We start from the raw sequence: 19453 nt of genomic DNA on the forward strand, positions 1-19453 counted from the left end.
CAGAGCTAAGAGTTCTACATCTTCATCTGAAGGCTGCTAGCAGAATACTAGCTTCCAGGGAGCTAGGAGATGAGGGTCTTAAAGCTCACACCCACAGGGACACACCTACTCCAACAAGGCCACACTACTCTAACAGGGCCACACCTTCTAGTAGTGCCATTCCCTGGGCCGAGCATATACAAACTATCACAAGGCCTGAGAAACACTGTGGGGATATGGCACACATGGCTGCATCTGCCCAGCTGCTGTGCTACTAAAAGAACTGGCTCATCTCTCCTGACTCTATGGCTAAATGACAAGAATGGAGTACCATCCTCATCAGGGCTATGGCAAGAGGAGTACTTGCAAAGAGAAAGGGATTGGACCCATGTGAATTGCGGTGTTGCCCACTCTGCTGAAGAGGATGCTCTTTGGCTGTACCACAGCTAGGGTTGTATCCCAGCACCAACACACTCAGGACTGAGATGCTGAGTGGGCACATGCAGGCTCCTGGTGGGATATTTTCCATGCCATTGTCTCCTTTCACATGTGCACATGCCACATACTCCTAGGTACTCCTCCCTCTCCACTGGGTCAATTTCATCCCAAAGTTAAACATACTTAGTGTTCTAGGCACCTGTTTAGAAAGGCCCCTTGCCTGGTCCGGGTTCTGGTCTCAGCATGTAGGGGCCTCTCCTCTGTCCTGGGACTGTGGAGCCTAAGATCTCATGAGTAACAACATCCTGGCCCAAAGAATACTTTTGTATCATGTCTCCTTTTCAAAAACAAATTGTGGAGGCTGGAGAGATGGCTCAGTGGTTAAGAGAACTAACTGCTCTTCTGAAGGTCCTCAGTTCTGGCTCACAAACATCCGTAACAAGATCTGACTCGCTCTTCTGGTGTGTCTGAAGACAGCTACAGTGTACTTATATATAATAATAAATAAATCTTTAAGAAAAAAATAAATTGTGGTCCAGATATTGATCAGGAGCCAAGGGCTCTTCGGTATTCTGGGTAGGGTATCTGCTAATACACTGCATGTATACACATATAACACATGTGCACATTCATGGAAGCATACAGACATACATGTGAACACCTTCGATACATGAGCAAACACACCTGCACGATCCACAGGTGAGCACACACTTACAATATACAACTACATTAATGCAACACATATAGATAAACCACATAGGTGTACTTTTTGCACATGGCTCCCAAAAACATAATGAATAAGCAGACATGTGCACATGTGTCCTCATACATGGGCACTACATACATATGCCAGACATGAGCGCCCTTTGCTTTTGAAAAACATACCATACCACATCACAATGGCATAAGGGACATATGTACATACACATGTTATGCTCTCCTAAACAAGACCTGGTAGAGTCCCTGCAAGTTCTTCCTTGGGGTCTGGACTCTTCCCAGGGAAGCCTGAGAAGCCACTGTGGGTCACTGATTCGACACTGGGCTCTGAATTCCGTGCTCCTGAGTGGCCTAAGGGCAGTGCTGCCTGTAAGCATGTGTACTTTATGGTATAGTTTTTTACCAAAGCCTCATCCCTCTGAGCTGTGTACACATGATCAGTTGCTGCCTTATCCCCTGCTGCTAGTGTGAGAGAGAGTGAGGATTAGTAAGGCTCGGTTCCTTATCAAGAAGGGGATTGGGGGGCCCTTTGAAATGGCCTTTCTGAGTCCAGAGGCTTGTGTTTGGTGCCTGCTCCATGGCTGACATACTCACCTATAAATAATGGTGGTGACAGGTCCCCTGTCAGCACCCGCTGATGGACGGCTCCTTCTCCTGCCATTACAGCCTTGTGACTGTGGGAAAATTAATTTAAGTGGTAGTTAATTTCTAATGAATTCCATTCAAGCGGCTAATATGGTCCCTCGGTGTTATGGTAACCTTCACGGATCATTGCATTATGTAAATAAATTCTACTTTATGCTGGTTTATTAAAAAAAAAGAGAGAGTAAAGATTGGGAAGTCTGGGGAAGTCTCACAGAGTCACACAAACAATCCACAATGGCTGGAAACTCTTTAAGGGGAAAATAAAAGTCACTCTGGAGCCTGCCCAAGAAGGGGACAGCCACAGAGTGGTTGGAATCGTCTATTTCTTGAGCTCTGCATACACATCTCTCCCCTCCCTGAATCCATGTAGTTTACGTTGAATTCCAAAGGGTGGGTTTCTACATTAAGCCACAGTGAACTTGCCCTGTACCTTCGGAAGTCTTGATTTCAGCACCTAGATGAGGGGTGCCTAGGCAAGGCTCACCCTAGATGTAGGAGGAAGGAGCTCGGCTTCAGGTCACACATAACAGAAGAGAAAAGTGCCACCAGGAACCAGGCCTTGGCATCTCTGTGTAACGAATGCAGATTGTATAGTTTGAGGTATGTGGTGTGTGATTGTATGTAGCGTGTAATGCGTGCGGTGCAAGTATGCCTGAGGCAGCCTTGGGAGGAGCAGCAGACCATCTCTTCCTAGGGAGAGAGGCAGCCCAGTTCACAGCTCATAGATAGGAGACACACAGGGTTTTTACTGGCTGGTACTGTACACAGAGAAGCTCTTAGCTCTTGAAACCAGGCCAGTCTGAGTCTTCATTCCCACCCATGTTCAGGCCACCCCCAGTCTCCTTCTACTCTGCTCTTCAGCCCTTCATTCTTCATTCCTGGAAGCTGCTCAGCTTGGTGGCATGTGTAGCCCCAAATATCTTGATACCCTGACACTTTGTCCTGGCCTGCTATAGCTCTTGGCCTCTCCTTACCTAGACATGCCTCTTTCACACAGATGATACTGTCTCTTCTTCTTCTTCTTGGAATCTTGTAGTCCAGAATTTTTTTTTTTTTTTTTTTTTTTTTTTGGTTTTTTGAGACAGAGTTTCTCTGTATAGCTCTGGCTGTCCTGGAACTCACTTTGTAGACCAGGCTGGCCTCGAACTCAGAAATCCGCCTGCCTCTGCCTCCCGAGTGCTGGGATTAAAGGCGTGCGCCACCACGCCCGGCTGTAGTCCAGAATTTTAAAGACCACTCATTCTGTTTTCATCTACTACAATATTTGGACTACCCAGAGAAGGTCCTTAAAACAGTACTTGCCATGGTGGGTGGTGGCCTAACAACAGCATGTCTCATTCAGAGTCTCAGAGTCTTGCACAGCCATAGATAGCCTCATAAAGCCTTCTTTGTCTTTGTCTGATCTCTGCCACTGTATGAAGAGCTTCCCCAGTTCCTCCCCCTCTCTGCCTGAATAAGTATACAACCCTCAGCTATGGGCTGCAAGAACACACATATCTGTTAGCATTGACAAGTAACAGTGAGATTGAGCCACAAAAAAGTTATCTCATAATGTTAGAAATACGTTTACAGGTTTGTATTAGGTCTCATTCATAGCTTTCTCAGGCCACATATGGCCTATTATATAGGGAGGAGGTGCAGTTCTGTAGTGGACTCTCAGGGAATCCTAATGTCCTGCTGAGATGTCAGGGAGGCAACATGCTGAAGGGCCAGTTGGGAGCTGTGCTGATGAAGCATCAGGTCTGAGAGGAGGGCACAAGTAGCATCAGCTACTGTACTGGCTGGTTTTGTGTCAACTTGTCACAAGCTGGAGTTATCACAGAGAAAGAAGCCTCCCTTGAGGAAATGCCTCCATGAGATCCAGCTGTAAGGCATTTTCTCAATTAGTGATCAAGGGTGGGAGGGCCCACTGTGGGTGGTGCCATCCCTGGGCTGGTAGTCTTGGGTTCTATAAGAAATCAAGCTGAGCAAGCCAGGGGAAGCAAGCCAGTAAGCTGCACCCCTCCATGGCCTCTGCATCAGCTCCTGCTTCCTGCCCTGCTTGATTGAGTTCCAGTCCTGACTTCCTTTGGTGATGAACAGCAGCAACACGGAAGTGTAAGCTGAATAAACCCTTTCCTCCCCAACTTGCTTCTTGGTCATGATGTTTGTGCAGGAATAGAAACCCTGACTAAGACAGCTAGTGAGACGCCTGTTTGTCTGAAGGTGCCAAAGGGTGGGCTGGCCAGTGTCCAGCAAGCACCCAGTGCAGGCGGAGGTTTATTGACAGTCTCTTGGTTTTCAGGTTTGCATTTGGCCTTTAGAGCCCACAAGGTCCAGTCAGAACAATATGTAGCTGTCCCAGGGAAAGGACCTAACGGAACTAATCTCTCTACACATCTTACTCAAAGAATTAAATGCTTTTCTGGGAAAACCAGGTCAGTAAATTAAGGCTTTAAAATTTTAAATCTAGGTACAGTATTTTAAGACTTAAATTTTTTATCGTGGCAAAAGTAAGAAATGACCAACCAATGAAAGGAAGGAACGTGTGCTACCATCAGACCCCTGAAGCGTGTTTCTGCAGCACTCAGGATGCAAAGGCCTGGCATGGCCACCTGCAACTGTAGGTATGAGGTCAGTGTAACTTTGATCCTAGTGGCTAGGGCACGACCCACTGACTCCATCTTGTCAGTGTGGCCAATCAGAGGACTGGAATCTGGGGTCTCTCCAGCCTGTGTGAACTGAGGAAGCAGACCTGACACTGGAACTCCAGGTCCTAAGAGGTTGTGTCTGCCCTTACTCCCTACTCATCCTGGAAGCTGGTGGGGCAACTTGAATCTTCTGTGCCATGAAGAGCCTCAGAGGCGTCACTGTCATTGGTATATGGTGCCGTCTCCAGAAGACAAGACTACAGCTAGTGCCCTGAAGATCAAATTGCCTCACTGAGCTCTTCCCAATGACTCCAAACTGTGTCCCATGAGAGTTGCCCAAGAGGTGAGCCTAGCTTCTTCCACTTCTTTCAAATAGCCACAAGTGTTTTCATACAGACAGAAATCATACCCCCACCCTGGCCCTGCCTGTAGCTAGACACTAGGGTTAATGAGTTAGGCTATTCAAAGGTTTACTTATTTCTACTGGAAATGATTTCTACTGGAGAATTCTGGAAATAAAAGGATGACAAATGCCCTGTGATTGTTTATTTCTCCACCTTCAGTGAAATGAGCCAGTTCAAACCAGATTAGATTATATTCAAGGCAGGTTTACTGGGAAGCTGCTCTCAGGTGGATGAGTTCACTAGCAGCAAGGGCTAAGGTCGGGAAGGCCACCATGGGGAAAGTGGGGGAGGGGGAGACAGAGACAGACAGAGACAGAAAGAGAGAAAAAAGGAGGAGTAAGAAGAGAAGTAAGACCAAAATGTTTGGATTATATAGGGAGGAGCCCCTGGGGGAAGAGCAGCCCAGCCCCTGGGCTGGAGGGTTCAGGGTTAGGGGGCAGGGTATGACAGGTAGGGACTGAGGGATGCTGGGAGAACCTGGAGGCTAGGTCTGCTTTGATATGTAAAATATGCACCTTGGTCCCTTGTCCTGGGGCCTGAAACCAATTGTCCTGTATCACTAATACAGTGACAGGCACACACCAAGGATCTGCTGCGTGCCACATTCTTCTGACTCTAACATAATAGTTTTGAAACTTATAACTTTCCATCTTACAGCCAGGGACTGGAGGCACCCAGAGCAGAATGCCACACAGCTGAAAATGGTGGGGTTGGGATTCACTTCTTAGCGGTCCTGTTACACATTATCGCCTCCCAAGTCCAAGAGGCAGAACTAAAGTGACCACCATGGAAGGGTGCTTACAGCCAGGCTGGTCCAGTCACCCTGGCCCAGGGTCTTCTGCTGGCTGAGTTCCTGCTCCTCACCTCCTGGGCCCATCAGAAACTTACTGCAGAGTTCAGGACTGTACACCATCCGCATGTGACATGCGTGGTGTGAATGATGAACCAGAGAACTTGCTTCCCGCTATCGTTTGTGCTAGGTCCTATTAAGGTGCCATTTGTTCTCCCTGTGTCCTCAGACTCTCTTCCAGGCTTCAGGTTCACAGATAAGCTTGTACAAACCCTTCAAAAGGCAACAGATCAAAGCACATGGTTTCTCTGTCTCCCTTAAAAATAACATTATTGCCAGGACCTCTCTTTTCAAAGCCTTGTCTGGAGGATTTCTGCTTAAACCTTCTTGCTTAGCAACTATCAGACCTAGTGCTGTGAGCACTTCTCAGCAGCTATTTTAAGAGCCCAGGAAAAGGCAATGATTATCTCCTGTAACTACCTATTGAAACTATCTCTGAATTCACAGTACTCCAAGAAAACGATAGCGGGTACCAGCAGCTACCAGGTATAATTCCTTATAGGGGACAGCAGGTTCACAGCACTCGACATCAGTCACTGGGCCACAAAACATGCTAGTCTGGAATCAGTTGGTAGACACCAGGTAAACCTCAAGTTCAACAGATTAATGGGACTTAGAACCACAAAAAGGCATAGTGCCAAAGACCAGGAGGAACATGAACTCCAGGCCCGCTTTTTAAAGATTTATTATATGTAAGCACACTGTAGCTGTCTTCAGAAACCCCAGAAGAGGGTATCAGATCTCATTACGGAGGGTTGTGAGCCACCAAGTGGTTGCTGGGATTTGAACTCAGGGCCTTTGGAAGAGCAGTCAGTGTGCTCTTAACTGTTGAGCCATCTCTCCAGCCCTCAGGCCCGATTTTTAATAGTGACAACCTCAAGATTTGAAAAATTGCAGGTGTCCTAGCACTCCCTGCAGAAGCCAGCATGCTCTGTTACCTTCTTTGGACTGAAAATGTACTAACCTCCTTCTAAAAGCATTAGTTTGGTGGGAATAAAGAACACTACTACTCCACAGTGTAAGAACAGTCAGGACAAATATTTTTAATTGGTATCCAAAAGACATTTCTATGTAAACAAGGTTTTCCTTGAGTAAAGACTGGGATAGTTGCTACACAAGAACATCGTTTATTCTTAAATTGGGATCGTTGCACACCCCACAAGAGCCTTTTGGCTCAGGCAGCCTCTTAAAGCACTTACAATCTGCTGCATATGGTAACAAATGGCAGAGAGGCAGAGGCAGGAGTTTCTCTCCAAGTTTCAGGTCAACCAGGGTTACCGAGCCAGACTTTGTCTCAAGAGATAAAGCTGGCTCTGTATTCCTGCTTCATACACAGCTACTGTAAGGATCCTTCTCCATCGGCAGCTCTGGTCTGATTAGATGTGAAGGAATTGGGCTACGATGTGGGGGAAAAGGGGCTCAACAAAGCCCTAAGGCCCATGGATCTTACAGAATGCTTAACGTTTATTTTTCTCTGATAAGGTGAAATGAATTTTCCATGGACACTGCTTGAAGACAAGGGCTACATTTGTCGCTGTTTATGCTTGGGGCTGGTCTTACAGAGGATAAACCAGCGCCCACGCCTCTTCACCTTGTAGCAGTCTTTACAGCGCTTCTTGATGACACCCTTGGTTTTGAAGCCCAGCGAGGGGAGCAGAGTCGGCAAGGGACGGCCACAGAGAACTGAGCGCACCTCTGCGCAGGATTTGGCGCTTGGCAACGTCCCCAGCAGGAACGAGGAGAAGGCTCGGGGCTTCACCGCGAGGCGACTCAGGCGCAGGAACGGGTCCACCACCGAAGCCACCACACTCCGTGCAAGCAGGGCGGCCATGCCGAGCCCAGACCTGGGGGGAGAGAAGCGTGGTCATCCTGTGCTGCACGTCTGCCAGTCCTTAGGCCCTCCCCTATCAAGGTTACTTGGCATCAGAGGTCAGAGCACATTTGCCAGGGTTGCACTCTGGGCTCCGCGTCTCCATGTGCCCAGGCCTGCGCACTCCCGAAAAGCGGCAGATTCCGGAGGCTCAGGCCGGCCAGGAACCCCGCCCGCACTCCCGGCCAGCAGCTCTGGCACCACCTCTGCCTGCCCCCATGAAACCTGGGACCCACACCTGGGAAGGGGTGCCACCGGCGGAGAAGTCCTTAATCAACTTCGGGCGCCAGCTATCGAAGCTTCCGCGTCTGCGCAGTGGAATGGGACGCCACCGCCAGGAAGAAAGATGGCGTAAGGTCACGTGGGATGACGTGTGCAGAGGACGACTAAGGAGCAGATAAAGACTTCACTTGTCTCAGTATTCTTTATCCAGAATCCTGCACTCTAAGCTCTGCCTCTGCAGATGCTGGGACCACTACGTAGTGGGAAAACCGGTGCCCATGGGAGAAGAAAAAAAAAAAAAAGAAGACAGAAAAAGCAGGCTTTGACTGTAAAGGAAACTGCAAACTGTGAATATATTGGAAACAAAACAAAACCCAACATTCAGACAAAATGTACAGGTCATATGTTTACATTAAGAGACGTTCCGGCAGACATGGGAAAGGCCAGAGGAGCAAGTACAGACACTGCTCTAGTTAAGTCCCTACCCGCAAACTAGGAAAAGCAACAAGGAGTGTGGCAAGACCTACATACACCATTACTGATTTCTACAGTTAATTTCCATATATATACATGTATATATGTATATATGTATGTATACAGTTAATTCCCATATATAGGGCTTCTACAGTTAATTCATATATATTGAATTTCAGGTGGTTTGTAAATCTACCCATCTTATTTTTATGTATAGCAAAGTAGGTTGTCATTAAGGCTACTGTAGCCCTCTCTAACTCCCAGTCTCACCCTTCACACTAAGCACCCATAGGAATACCTTGAGTTCCAGCCAATAGATGACTGTGAGCATCCACTTCTGTATTTGCCAGAACACAGGGCCCCTAATGAAGGAGCTAGAGAAAGAACCCAAGGAGCTAAAGGGGTCGGCAACCCTATAGGAGGAACAACAATATGAACTAACCAGTAACTCCCCCCCTCCCCCAGAGCTGTGTCTCTGGTTGCATATGTAGCAGAGGATGGCCTAGTCGGCCATCAATGAGAGGAGAGGCCCTTGGTCTTGCGAAGATTATATGCCCAGGTTAGTCGGCCATCAATGGGAGGAGAGGCCCTTGGTCTTGCGAAGATTATATGCCCAGGTTCAGGGCAATGTCAGGGCCAGAAAGCAGGAGTGGGTGGGTTGGGGAGGGGGGAGGGAGGGGGGTATAGGGGGCTTTGGGGGATAGCATTTGAAATGTAAATGAAGAAAATATCTAATAAAAATGCCTTAAAAAAAAAGAAGAAATAAAAAGAAAAAAAGGACCCCAGAGTTCTATCAACTTTAAAAAATAATGTGGGTCAGAGAGATGGCCTGGGAGTCACAAGTGCTTTCCATGCAAGTCTGTAGACCTCAGTTCAGTCCCCAGAACTCACATGGAAAAAGAGACTGGCTTCCTCCAACTTCCACATGTGCTCTGTGGCACCCGTGTATGAAGTCACATGTGTGTGAACTCAGACAGGGGGTGCTAGAGTTTAAATAGAGACTTAGGGCTGGAGAGATAGCTTGGTGGCTAAGAGCACCTGCTACTCTTGCAGAAGACCATTATTCTGTTCCCAGCACCCACACAACGACTCAAATGGACTGTAACTTGACCTGTCTGCAGATCCTGTGCCCTTCTCTTGGTACCAGGTAACCACACACATGGCCATATATAAATGTATACACTCATACATATAAAATAAATCCTTTAAAAGAGGGAGAGAGAGACAAATCTGCAGGACAGGGTGTGGTGACATAAGCCTGAAATCCCAGCACTCCAAAGGCTGAGGCAGGAAGACAGTGAGTGCTAGGTTAGCCTGGGTTACAGAGCTTAAGGCTAGCCAGGGCATCTTAGGCCCACATTTATTGGGGCATTTTTCAACTTGGTGAGGTCTTTGTCCTTGTGTCTTAGGGCCCTCTCTGGTCACCCCTTTCGTCTTCAGACTCACCTAGTCCTTATGCTATAGCAGAGCACAGAAAGGTAGATACCAGGTCATTAACCTCCAATCCTGGCCAAGAGATCCCAAACAATACACGCTAGCTTCTGGCACTTTCAGTGACCCCGCCCTGCTCTGAGTCTGGGGTCCCACCTGTCTACCTCTGAGCAAAGTTGTTCACGCTACTTTGGGGTTTGACAGTATGTGTCGTTCCAAGGGAGGTTGGGACTCAGATTCAAATGAGGCAGGCGAGGCCAAAACAGTCTTCAGAGTTAGACTACGATTCGCATCAGGTCTTTTCTACATAGCAGAGCTTTTCCGGACAGCTTTCCAATGCTGGGTAAACTTCCTTGCAGTCTAACTGGAAACTGAACTACTGCTGCGTTGCAAAAATGCTCAGAAATCTAACTTTCCCACACCAACATACAGGACCAGGAGAGTTGACTGCGCAAACTGTTTCTTCTGCTGAACAACTTACTTCTTTACTCAAAACAAAACAGAAAACAAACAAAAAACAAACAAAGCCACGGAAAATCTGCATTTTCTCCATTGGCATAAAAGCACACACAGCGCATCTTCAGTTTCCGTCCCCCCACCCCCTGCCTTTGTCACACTAGTAACCTTTGAACACTGCGCACAGTTAAGCCGCAGCTCCGCATCCTAGCCAGTTCCACCACCAGCCCCGCCAGCCGCTCAGGCATAGGACGAAATAAGTTCCACAAGTACTCCCCGCCGACTGCTGTGCGCCTGCGCCGGCGCTTGGTACGATGCGTGGGGTCAAGGGTCGTCGGCAAGATGGCGGCGGCGTTGACCTTCCGCCGGCTGTTGGCTCTCCCCAGGGCTGCGCGGGGTTTCGGGGTTCAAGTGTCGCCGAGCGGGGAAAAGATCACGCATACCGGCCAGGTAACGGCCGCGCCCGCCATGCCTGGAACCCAAGACTGACGGTAGCAGGGAGCACAGCAAGGTGTGCTTCTGCCAGGCTAGCGCGCGGCACTACTGGGCTCACCTTGGGGGTGCAGCCCGCTGCTCAGCTCCGGTTTCTAGCTGGGGGCTTTCGGTTGGGACTTGGATCTCCTCATTCTTTAGGCCATATCTTTATATTAAGTTCAATGTTTTAACAAATGGTTGTTGTGTTTTGGACCCCGGACAAAGGACTGAGGTGCATATTTTACATATCAAAGGAGACCCGGCTTGCAGGTTCTCCCAGCATTCCTCAGTCCCTACCTGGCGTTGCAGCCCAGGATCCTCCCTATATAATCCAGGCATTTTGGTTTCTCCCACCCTGTTTTTTTCTCCTCTCCTTGAACACACTCCCTTTCTCTCCCCGGACCCCTCCTCCTGTCCCAATGGTGACTTCTCTGGCCTCAATCCATGGGCCCAGTGAACTCACCTGAGAGCAGCTTCCCAATAAACCTACCTTTAATATAATTTAATCTGGCTTGAATTGGTTCATTTCACCGGTGGAGAAATAGCCTATCAATAGTGTATAAAGCAACCCTAGCGTTCGTTCAATATCATAGTGAACCAAAAAATGAGAAACTATATCTGCTGAAATGAAATCGCGCCTGTTGGAGTTGGCTACTTGTGAAGGCAGGAACTTTGTCTCCAGTCTGCACTCCAGTCTATCATCCCCATGAGACCGTTCAGCACAAGTTCATTTTGCCTCTTAGTGGGTCTGTCTCCTCATCAATGGGTATAGGCCAAGGGGAACATCGTTCTAATAGTATTTTCAATCACTATTATGTGACTTCATTTAGAATAATAGATGGCCTTTTTTTCCCAGGTGTATGATGAAAAAGACTACAGGAGGGTTCGTTTTGTAGATCGTCAGAAAGAGGTAAGTGAAAGATAGAGGAATTCGTAACACTTAAGCAGGTTGAGCAATTCTAATGTCGGAAGTGTATTGATCACGAATGTACCACAATGAATCCTGCACCTGACTTGCGTGGTAGATTGTAATGAAAAGACAGGCACAACTGAGGTATTGCATAAAAATACCTTCACGCTCTGTATGAGGTGTAAAGAAACAAGGATTTCATGTTTGCACTTGGGCCCATGTTCCTTAAAGGTATTTGAGCTTCGAGGTAGCTCTTTCGTATCCTCATTGTTGGTCCCAGGCTCCTCCTGGAAGTGGTACTTAGTGTGTGCCAGCTTAACATGGAAGAAGCTAAAGAAATCCTTACATATCACAACCACCCTAGAAAACCCAGAGTCCTAAGAATAAATTGTGTCCACTTTTTTTCTCTTCCTCTCAGACTGCAGAGCATCTTGGAACAGTAGTTGAGATTTCCATAAGCATAATCTTGTTTCCAGTCTGGTACTTGCCATAGCATTTTTTTTTTTTTTTAATTGCTGAGATAAAACACCATGACCCAAAGCGGTTGGGGACAAAAGGGTTTCATTTTATAACTCTCAGGTCGCATTCCTGAGGGAAGTCAGGGCAGGAACTTGAGACAGGGTCTGATGCAGAGACCCTGGAGGAGTGCTGCTTACTGGCTTACTCTCCATGTTTTGCTCAGCCTGTTTTCTTATGGCACCTAGAACCACCATCCAGTCCAAGGGGTGGCATTGCCCACAGTGAGCTAGGCCCTCCCACATCAATTAGCCAAGAAAATGCCACAGACTTGCCTCAGGCTAATCATGTGGAGGCAGGACCCTGGAATAAGTCAAGTGGAAACTAGCCAGCACACTATCTCTTAGATTAAAGGAAGACATACTATTAAAATGTACTCTTCTGATGGCTTTTTTGAGGGAAGATTTTTGTAGTTTTCATCAAATTAGTAGTGCCATGTGATCCCAGGGGGAACCAGTAGATTGAGTCTCCTACACAGAGAAAGGTCATTTAGTTCAGACATGTGTATCTATCCTGCTAGGGAAAGAATAGAAGGCTGTGGTCTCCTCTGCCTATGTAGCCCAAGTTTCTCTGTGATATTTGCATCTATAGCTCCTGGTTTCTTCCTTGTAACATGGTAGTTCACGGTCTATCCTCTGTGGTTCCAAAATTGTTCACCTTCCGTGTCTGCCTTCAGTCACGCTCTTTACTTTTACAGTCAGCTTGGTGGTTTTTTTTTGTTGTTGTTGTTGTTGTTTTACCATATCCTAGCTCAGCGTTGTTCCCCTGCCCTCTCTGATCTTGGCTACATTGTTGTCCCAGTGTCTAGTTTTTGAGTTCTATGTAGCAGACTCACTTGCTATGCATTAGTTATCTGTAAGGTCATATTTTCAAGTTTGAGCCAGAATCCTCATGCGCCTAATGAATAAGAGGCACAGATATTTGTATTCTCTCCTTGCTTATACTGCAAGAAGGATCCCGAAGTCCACTCCAGGTTCAGTGAAAGAGTGCTGGGATTGGTTCTAATGTCTGCCAGGAGAGAGAGGGAGGGGGGATATGCATGTGTCTATGCATGAGCACATGCAGGTATGCTGTGTCTGCATTAAGTGGGTGGAAGTCAGTGAGCTTATATGCTAGCACAGTTTCGGGGTGAGTGGCATAGGCTGCTACTTCTCAAGTTCAGTTTTTTCATTTGTAACTTGGAGTGTTTTTCATAGAGTTTGTCACTGTGGGTGTCCAGGAGATGGATTGCCTTGGGAGTAGCAACCTCTGCTCTTAGTGTGGCAGGGACATCTCTGTTTACTTTTAGGAGCTGCTGTCCTCCTCATCATTGTGGCCTTTGCACGCGCTCCTGCCTAGTGTCCTTTAGTGTGGTGTCAGACACCTGCTGCGTACAACCCTCTGCTGTGCACACCTCCTGTCTCCAGTCCTCCAGAGTGGTGTTGAGAACAGGATAATTGAGTATACTATCATGACAGTTATTTTCTACAGCTAACTGCAACTGTGACATTGGAAGTTGGACACTAATGCATATCGAGAGGATGGGCAGGCTCCATGGCTTTTATTTTTCAGTGTGCTCCTGGAGATAGGGAGGTCTGTTCCAGCAGAGGTGCCAACAGGTGTCCTGGGCATTAACAGATGCTGTTACTGAGGGTACGGCTGGACTCCACACCCTCACTTTGCCAAGTGTTTTGTGGCAGGGCTGTGGGTCAAGCAGCTGTGGAGCAGATGTGTCCTGAAGCCCTGAGCATGGTCTCCAGCGTCACTGTCTTTGTGGTTTCTGGGCAGCATGGTAGAAGGTCACAGGGAAGTTAAAGGTAAACGGAAACGGTAGAGCCAGTGTGGTTGGACAGAAACACTGCTGACAGGGAGCTGGCCTGCTCCTGCCCTGCCCTGATGGGTGGTACTCACACTCACTAGTGTCCTGATGCCTTGTCCTGGTACAGCACTGTCTGCCTGGGTGCATATTTCTGTGGCAAACACTTGTTTGTTGGGGGACGAGGAGGCGTCTACTCAGGCATTCTGTCTTTAAACACAAATTCCCTGTTCATGGGTAGTTAAAATATTTATTTATTTTAGTCTTAGCATTTTTTTTTATCCTTTTGGCAGTGCTGGGGTGGAACTTAGGCACCTTTTCCCCCATACATGAAGTAATCAGTAATGGTGTACGTCTTTCCATGTTCCAGGTAAGTGTTGGGCCTCTGAACCATACCCATAAGAGACTACCACTATCCCTGTGGGTCTGCAGAAGAAGGCGTGAGTCCCACGCCTTCCTGATGGCTGTGCTTGGCCTTACAGAGTTGGTGAACCATGTTGGAACCTGAGTACTTACTCAGCTCCTCATTTTCAGAGGGTTCCCCAGATGTTGCAATTCTACATTTGCACTGAAGTATGCAGTTTCTCTAATGCTCATACCTGAACATTCTCTGACTTGATTTCCTCTATTTCTAGTCTGAGTTTCATCAGTCATAGGTTAGGAAATAAGCTGTATCTGGATTTGATTGAGGACTGTGGATCACAGGATACTGGACAGTTGGACCAGCTCTGCTAGAAAGCTGGGACGCATTTGCGAGGATCCTGGCTGGCCGTGACCTGAGGGTTTCAGTGCCTGCCCAGGACTCAGGATGCCTGTCTTAGATGCATCTTCATCCCGAGAGGATGTATCAGTGCTTCTTACCTTGTAAACAAAAAGGTCAGAGCTCAGGCCTGATATCCTAGAGCAGCTGGTACTCTGGGGCCCCTGAATGAGGACGAGGAAGGAGAGTGGTTACTTGATTGTCAGGCATGTACTGACAATAGTATTGTCCTCTCGAGGGTTGTGCTGACAGCAATCTTGCCCACAGTTGAGGACTTTTTGCTGTCTCTGGTGTCATACTCAGGGCTGCCATGCTACCATGTTTCTTGCTAGTATGTTTCTCCCTGCAGGAGCTCAGGTTTTCACCTCTGGGGCTGGTGGGCATCCAGTGGTCACCGATAAGAAAAACACCGAAGGTCAGGGAGTCCTGACTTCTCTGAGCTGCTGTTGTCTCAGCTCCTTAGAAGGCAGGCATCACTTAACTGTTTGAAACTCAGCGGTTGGGCCAAGTATAGGACACTTCAGATTGGGTCTGTTGTGCACATCTCTGTGTCGATTTTCTGTTGTCAAGGTTGAGAAACAGACTTCCTAACGGTCAGACTCTCCTCAGAGTCATGGCCATAAAGTAACCTGAATTTAGAAGGCCATGGCCAGTCAGAAATGCTGGTGATAAGTCAGGATCTCAGAGGACGGTGTTTATTAATAAATTCATAACCCCCACCTGGGGCCAGTGGCGTAACTTCTCTCCAAGGCAGCTGCATATTTCAACAGCCCAGGCCAAAGCTGAATGTCATACACAGGGTTGGAGCCTGCTGCGGGCACTGCTCCACTTGTGCCTGTGACTTTCAGGCTACACACATACGTATACATGGTATGAATGATAATTGACCCAAGCTTTGAGTTAATTTTACACTATAGCCTTCTACTCAGGGAACTCCCACCGCACAGCATTGAGTAGTTATCCGGGTGTCATGCAGCCTCAGTTGTGCATTGATCTTGATGTATTTCATAACATTCTGTCTTAGGTTTAGTAATTCCATCCTAGTGTGAAATAAAGGAACATACTCTATAGGACGCCAGATTGTAGACAAATGAACCTGACCCCAAGTGTCCTTCTGCTATGCTAAGCCAGCTGGCCATCGAGAAGAAAATGAAAGAGTGGCTTTCAAGTTTCACTTCACTCCCATGTAAAGGACACACGTCACAGTGTTGTACAGCTTCGACACTGTGACAATCTGCGACAGGCTTTCTTGGTGGCTTCCTCTGGTGCCCCGGCAGTGCTTTTCCCCACTTGTCTCGGGTGGAAGAAGCAGGGCAGGGCCTGGTTGAGCAGTGCACACTTGATATGTGGTTGAGGTGTTCATCACCCGGGCTCTTTGTATTCCTGCCTTGAGCCAAGTCCCAAGGAGCAGATGTTAATTATGGGAGGCCAGGGCTGCCCTGGAGTAGTGATTAAATGACAGGAGGGCAGGCACCTGTCAGTCACCAGCGTGGAGGTGTCAGCTGTCCTTCCCACAAGGAGACGGCCAGGCATCGCAACTGCCCTGATGGATTCCTGTGCGTTTGTTAGTGCGGCCTCTGTGACCTGCTGTCACCTGTGCAGACGCATAGGCTTTACACCGTGGGGCTCTATTTGTATTGTTGCTGCCTTTCCCACAGAGCGCAGAGAACACACAGCCTTTCCTAGCTGTTCTAGATGCTTGTGTCAAGGAGTGCCTGTCACAGGGGATTGTGATCACAAAGGACTGTTCATGGGGGACTGTTATTGCAGAGTGTTGTGTTCATGGGGCACTGTTCACAGGGGACGGTGTTATGGAGGACTGTCTTCATAGGCGACTGTGTTCACAGAGGTCTGTGTTCATGGGGACTGTATATGGGGAGCAGGGCATGTTGAATTGCTGCTGGAGAATATGCCCAATGCCCTTTTGCTGCAGCACATATCTGTTTCCAGTGTCTTCCATAATGTTTACAGTGCTGAACCACAAAGGGAGGCTGCACTAAGGGGTAATCTATAATTGATATGTGCCCTAAGCATATCTAAGCCTTCCCAGAATGTATATGTTTCTGTGAGTGTGGGTCTCAGGGATCTGGTGAGAGGGGCCAGTGTCCTAACATCTGCTCCTTGGGACTTGGCTCAAGGCAGTGTCTATCCATCAGTGTCAGTGATGTTTTCCCTGCACTGCTTTCTGAGCCAGATTTGTAGATGTTCCCACTTGCCAGCCTGTGGGCTGTGGTCTGACTGTACTGCAGAGTGGTATTATGGCCCCTGTCTGTGCCCCTGGAAGTGCAGGGCCTGAAGAGCCTTTGGTTCCAGAAGTGGGTGGCTTTTTTGCTGTATCTTAAGGCCACTCTGCTAAGGTTCAAGATGGGAAATTCACAGACTTTCCTGCTTATAGCCAGTATACAGAGGATGGCTCACAGGCCCAGCATGTGTGAAGTGACACAGGGTCTTGCTTATAGGCCCGATAAGCATAGACATGAGGTCTTTCACAGGCCTGCCATGGGTAAAGGGATGTGGGGTCCTCTCACAGGCCTAGCATCTGTGAAGGGATTGGGGTCTGCTCACAGGCCTGGTGTATATAAAGGTTGCATGTGCACAGTCAGAACGGTTTATAGCATGCAGACATTGTGCAGTTCTCTCCCTGTACATGTATAGATGTTGGGACTCCAGTGTGCAGTTTTGGAGTATTACCTCCCTCTAATCTTGGTGGAAGGCTGTGAGGCAGTCTTGTGCAGCCATAGCCTTGTCTAGTCTCTGGACTTTGCCCCTGTAGGTTTCATGCTAGGATGTTTGAGTCATTTTGAAAAATGAGAAAGCTATGAAGTGGAAGGAAAGTGCTCAGAGTAAAACCTCAGCTGTGTGAGAAACCTGGTAAGAAAGATGCTGGTTATTCACCACTCAGTATCCATCTGACTGACGGAGAGAATGCGACAGGGATACGAGTGGCCAGAGCAAAGAAGACTAATTAATTGGTGAGACATTCATAAACATCATTAAGTGACCATGCCACTTACTTTTGCAGATAAATTGCAGGAAATTTTAACAATGGATAATTCTATAGGAAATTAGTTTACCACAACTGACCCCAGAAATGTAGGACTGAGTTAGACAGTATCCATAAAGAAGCAAAGTGTTGACACGTCCACATAACATTGGGCCCTGATGGTTTCATAGGTGGATTCTCTTGGTGTGATCCAGTACTTAATTGCTTTATTTATGAGTAGACAGCATGGTGGAAAGCTTTGAGATGCTTGACTAGTGAACACAGACAGTGCTACAGTGGCAGCTGGTATTGACAGGCATGGAGTCCAGAGGACACATGACCCCAGAAGTGAATGACTCTGAGAATCAAATTTAATGATACTCTAGTTACAAAGAGAAAGGGGTGTGGGGACACCCAGGGCCATAGACCATAGCAAAGAGCCACCATAGCTTCTTCCTCCTGGGCCTGGGGAACATAGATGCTGGTCACTGGTCAAACAGAGTGGAATGGGATAGGGCTTATGTAATCTAGACAAGTCTATTATGCTCTTTTACCTGTGTTCCATTATTGTTACCTGAGATCACATTCTGAGAAGTGCACATGGCCCAGGTGGAGTGGTCACCTATACTGTGTTATGTTTGGGAGAATTGTGAGTGTGTGTGGGGAGAGATGGTATGAGACAGAGCAGGTGACACAAAATGAGGTCAAGTCCCAGCAGTTACTGGATCCAAGGAAGGACAAAGGGAGAATTCATCCTGTTCCAAGTCTCAAAGTTTAGGATAATATTCCATTGCCACACATTAGGTATGTGCCTGTCTGTGTTTAGTTGACACAATTGTGTTTTCAAGTATGTCATTGCTCATTTGACTTCATGGATTTGGGTGAGTGCTGTACACATAAGTTGTGTGAAATTACAAAGATTTTGTGTTTGACTTTCTTGTCTTTCCTCATTCTAGGTAAATGAGAACTTTGCCATTGATTTGATAGCACAACAGCCTGTGAATGAGGTGGACCACCGTATCATAGCCTGCGACGGAGGCGGTGGTGCCCTGGGTCACCCCAAGGTGTACATAAACTTGGTATGGAGTTAAGCAGCTTACTGTTTCTTTTGTGTTCACCTTCCCTCCCAGACATCTGCACTGGCTCTCTGGGTGTCCCAGTTAACAGCCATAGCTCAAAGTTCAGCCTGCCTGGTGTTTTCATGGGAGTTTCTAGTTGACGGTGTATTTCAAGTTCAACCTGATTTTCAGTGTGCTGTCTAATTGGGATTTTAAGGTAAAAAGTATGAGATATTTCTTTTTGAATTTTTTCAGGACAAAGAAACAAAAACGGGGACATGTGGCTACTGCGGCCTGCAGTTCAAGCAGCACCATCACTAGTGTGGGCTGTGTCCTGGTCCTCTGACTCCTGTGGAACATCTCCACGCTGGGTGTTCTGGGTGAGGTCACTGCTCTGTGAATGGTGTCCCTTGTTTTGAATAAAGGATGCTCCCACCATGGACAGTGAGTTGTTTCTTCCTTTTCATAGTGTCATAAAGCAAACATGAGCAGGAGCCGCTTTGCTACTGAAGTAGCCTCCCCTCCAGTGCTGGCTGTCAAGTGTGGGCACCAGCATCACCAGGGGAGGGCCCAGCAGCTGCCAGCTAGAAATCAACCCACTCCAGTTCCCAACATCTCATTTAAAGGAGAACAAACCAAACGCTGAAAGGGAACAACAAAGGCTTAACAATATTAACTGTGTCTCAGTACCTAACAGTGTGCTCACGTCCCAGACTGCAGGCTTATGTGGGCTCCTCAACTCAAGGAAGCAGGAAACTCAAAGGAGGACATGCCACAAGACTGGACACTCAGGCACGAGAAAGGGGACAACTAAGCTAGTTCTGATTTTAAAACATGCAGG

At 47.6% G+C, this 19453-nt stretch overlaps 2 protein-coding genes across 5 annotated transcripts; one reads left to right on the forward strand and one right to left on the reverse strand.

Moving 5' to 3' along the window:
* Window positions 1-6680: 6680 nt before the first annotated feature.
* Window positions 6681-10355, reverse strand: Mrpl36 (mitochondrial ribosomal protein L36). 2 transcript variants are annotated; one of them, XM_021180604.3, is made up of 3 exons: window positions 10285-10355; window positions 7772-7919; window positions 6681-7507 (listed from the first exon to the last, which is right to left on the reverse strand). In XM_021180604.3, exon 3 carries the CDS (start codon window positions 7492-7494, stop codon window positions 7186-7188), a length of 309 nt encoding a protein of 102 aa, XP_021036263.1. In that variant the 5' UTR covers window positions 7495-7507; window positions 7772-7919; window positions 10285-10355; the 3' UTR covers window positions 6681-7185. The 2 variants fall into 2 exon arrangements, with proteins under 2 accessions (XP_021036263.1, XP_029324421.1); XM_029468561.2 differs by lacking the exon at window positions 10285-10355 and having other exon boundaries at window positions 7772-7962.
* Window positions 10356-10413: 58 nt separating this feature from the next.
* Ndufs6 (NADH:ubiquinone oxidoreductase subunit S6) lies at window positions 10414-19052 on the forward strand. Of its 3 annotated transcripts, none has more exons than XM_085830963.1 (4): window positions 10414-10566; window positions 11447-11500; window positions 18511-18640; window positions 18868-19052. In XM_085830963.1, the coding sequence occupies exons 1-4, from the start codon at window positions 10459-10461 to the stop codon at window positions 19029-19031; spliced, it is 456 nt and encodes a 151-aa protein (XP_085687089.1). In that variant the 5' UTR covers window positions 10414-10458; the 3' UTR covers window positions 19032-19052. The 3 variants fall into 3 exon arrangements, with proteins under 3 accessions (XP_085687089.1, XP_085687090.1, XP_021036372.1); XM_085830964.1 differs by having other exon boundaries at window positions 18511-18633; window positions 18875-19052; XM_021180713.3 differs by having other exon boundaries at window positions 10415-10566; window positions 18511-18633.
* The last annotated feature ends 401 nt before the right edge of the window (window positions 19053-19453 follow it).

Source organism: Mus caroli, unplaced genomic scaffold (assembly GCF_978045245.1).
Source record: "Mus caroli unplaced genomic scaffold, Mus_caroli_1 scaffold_15, whole genome shotgun sequence".
Lineage (NCBI taxonomy): Eukaryota > Metazoa > Chordata > Mammalia > Rodentia > Muridae > Mus > Mus caroli.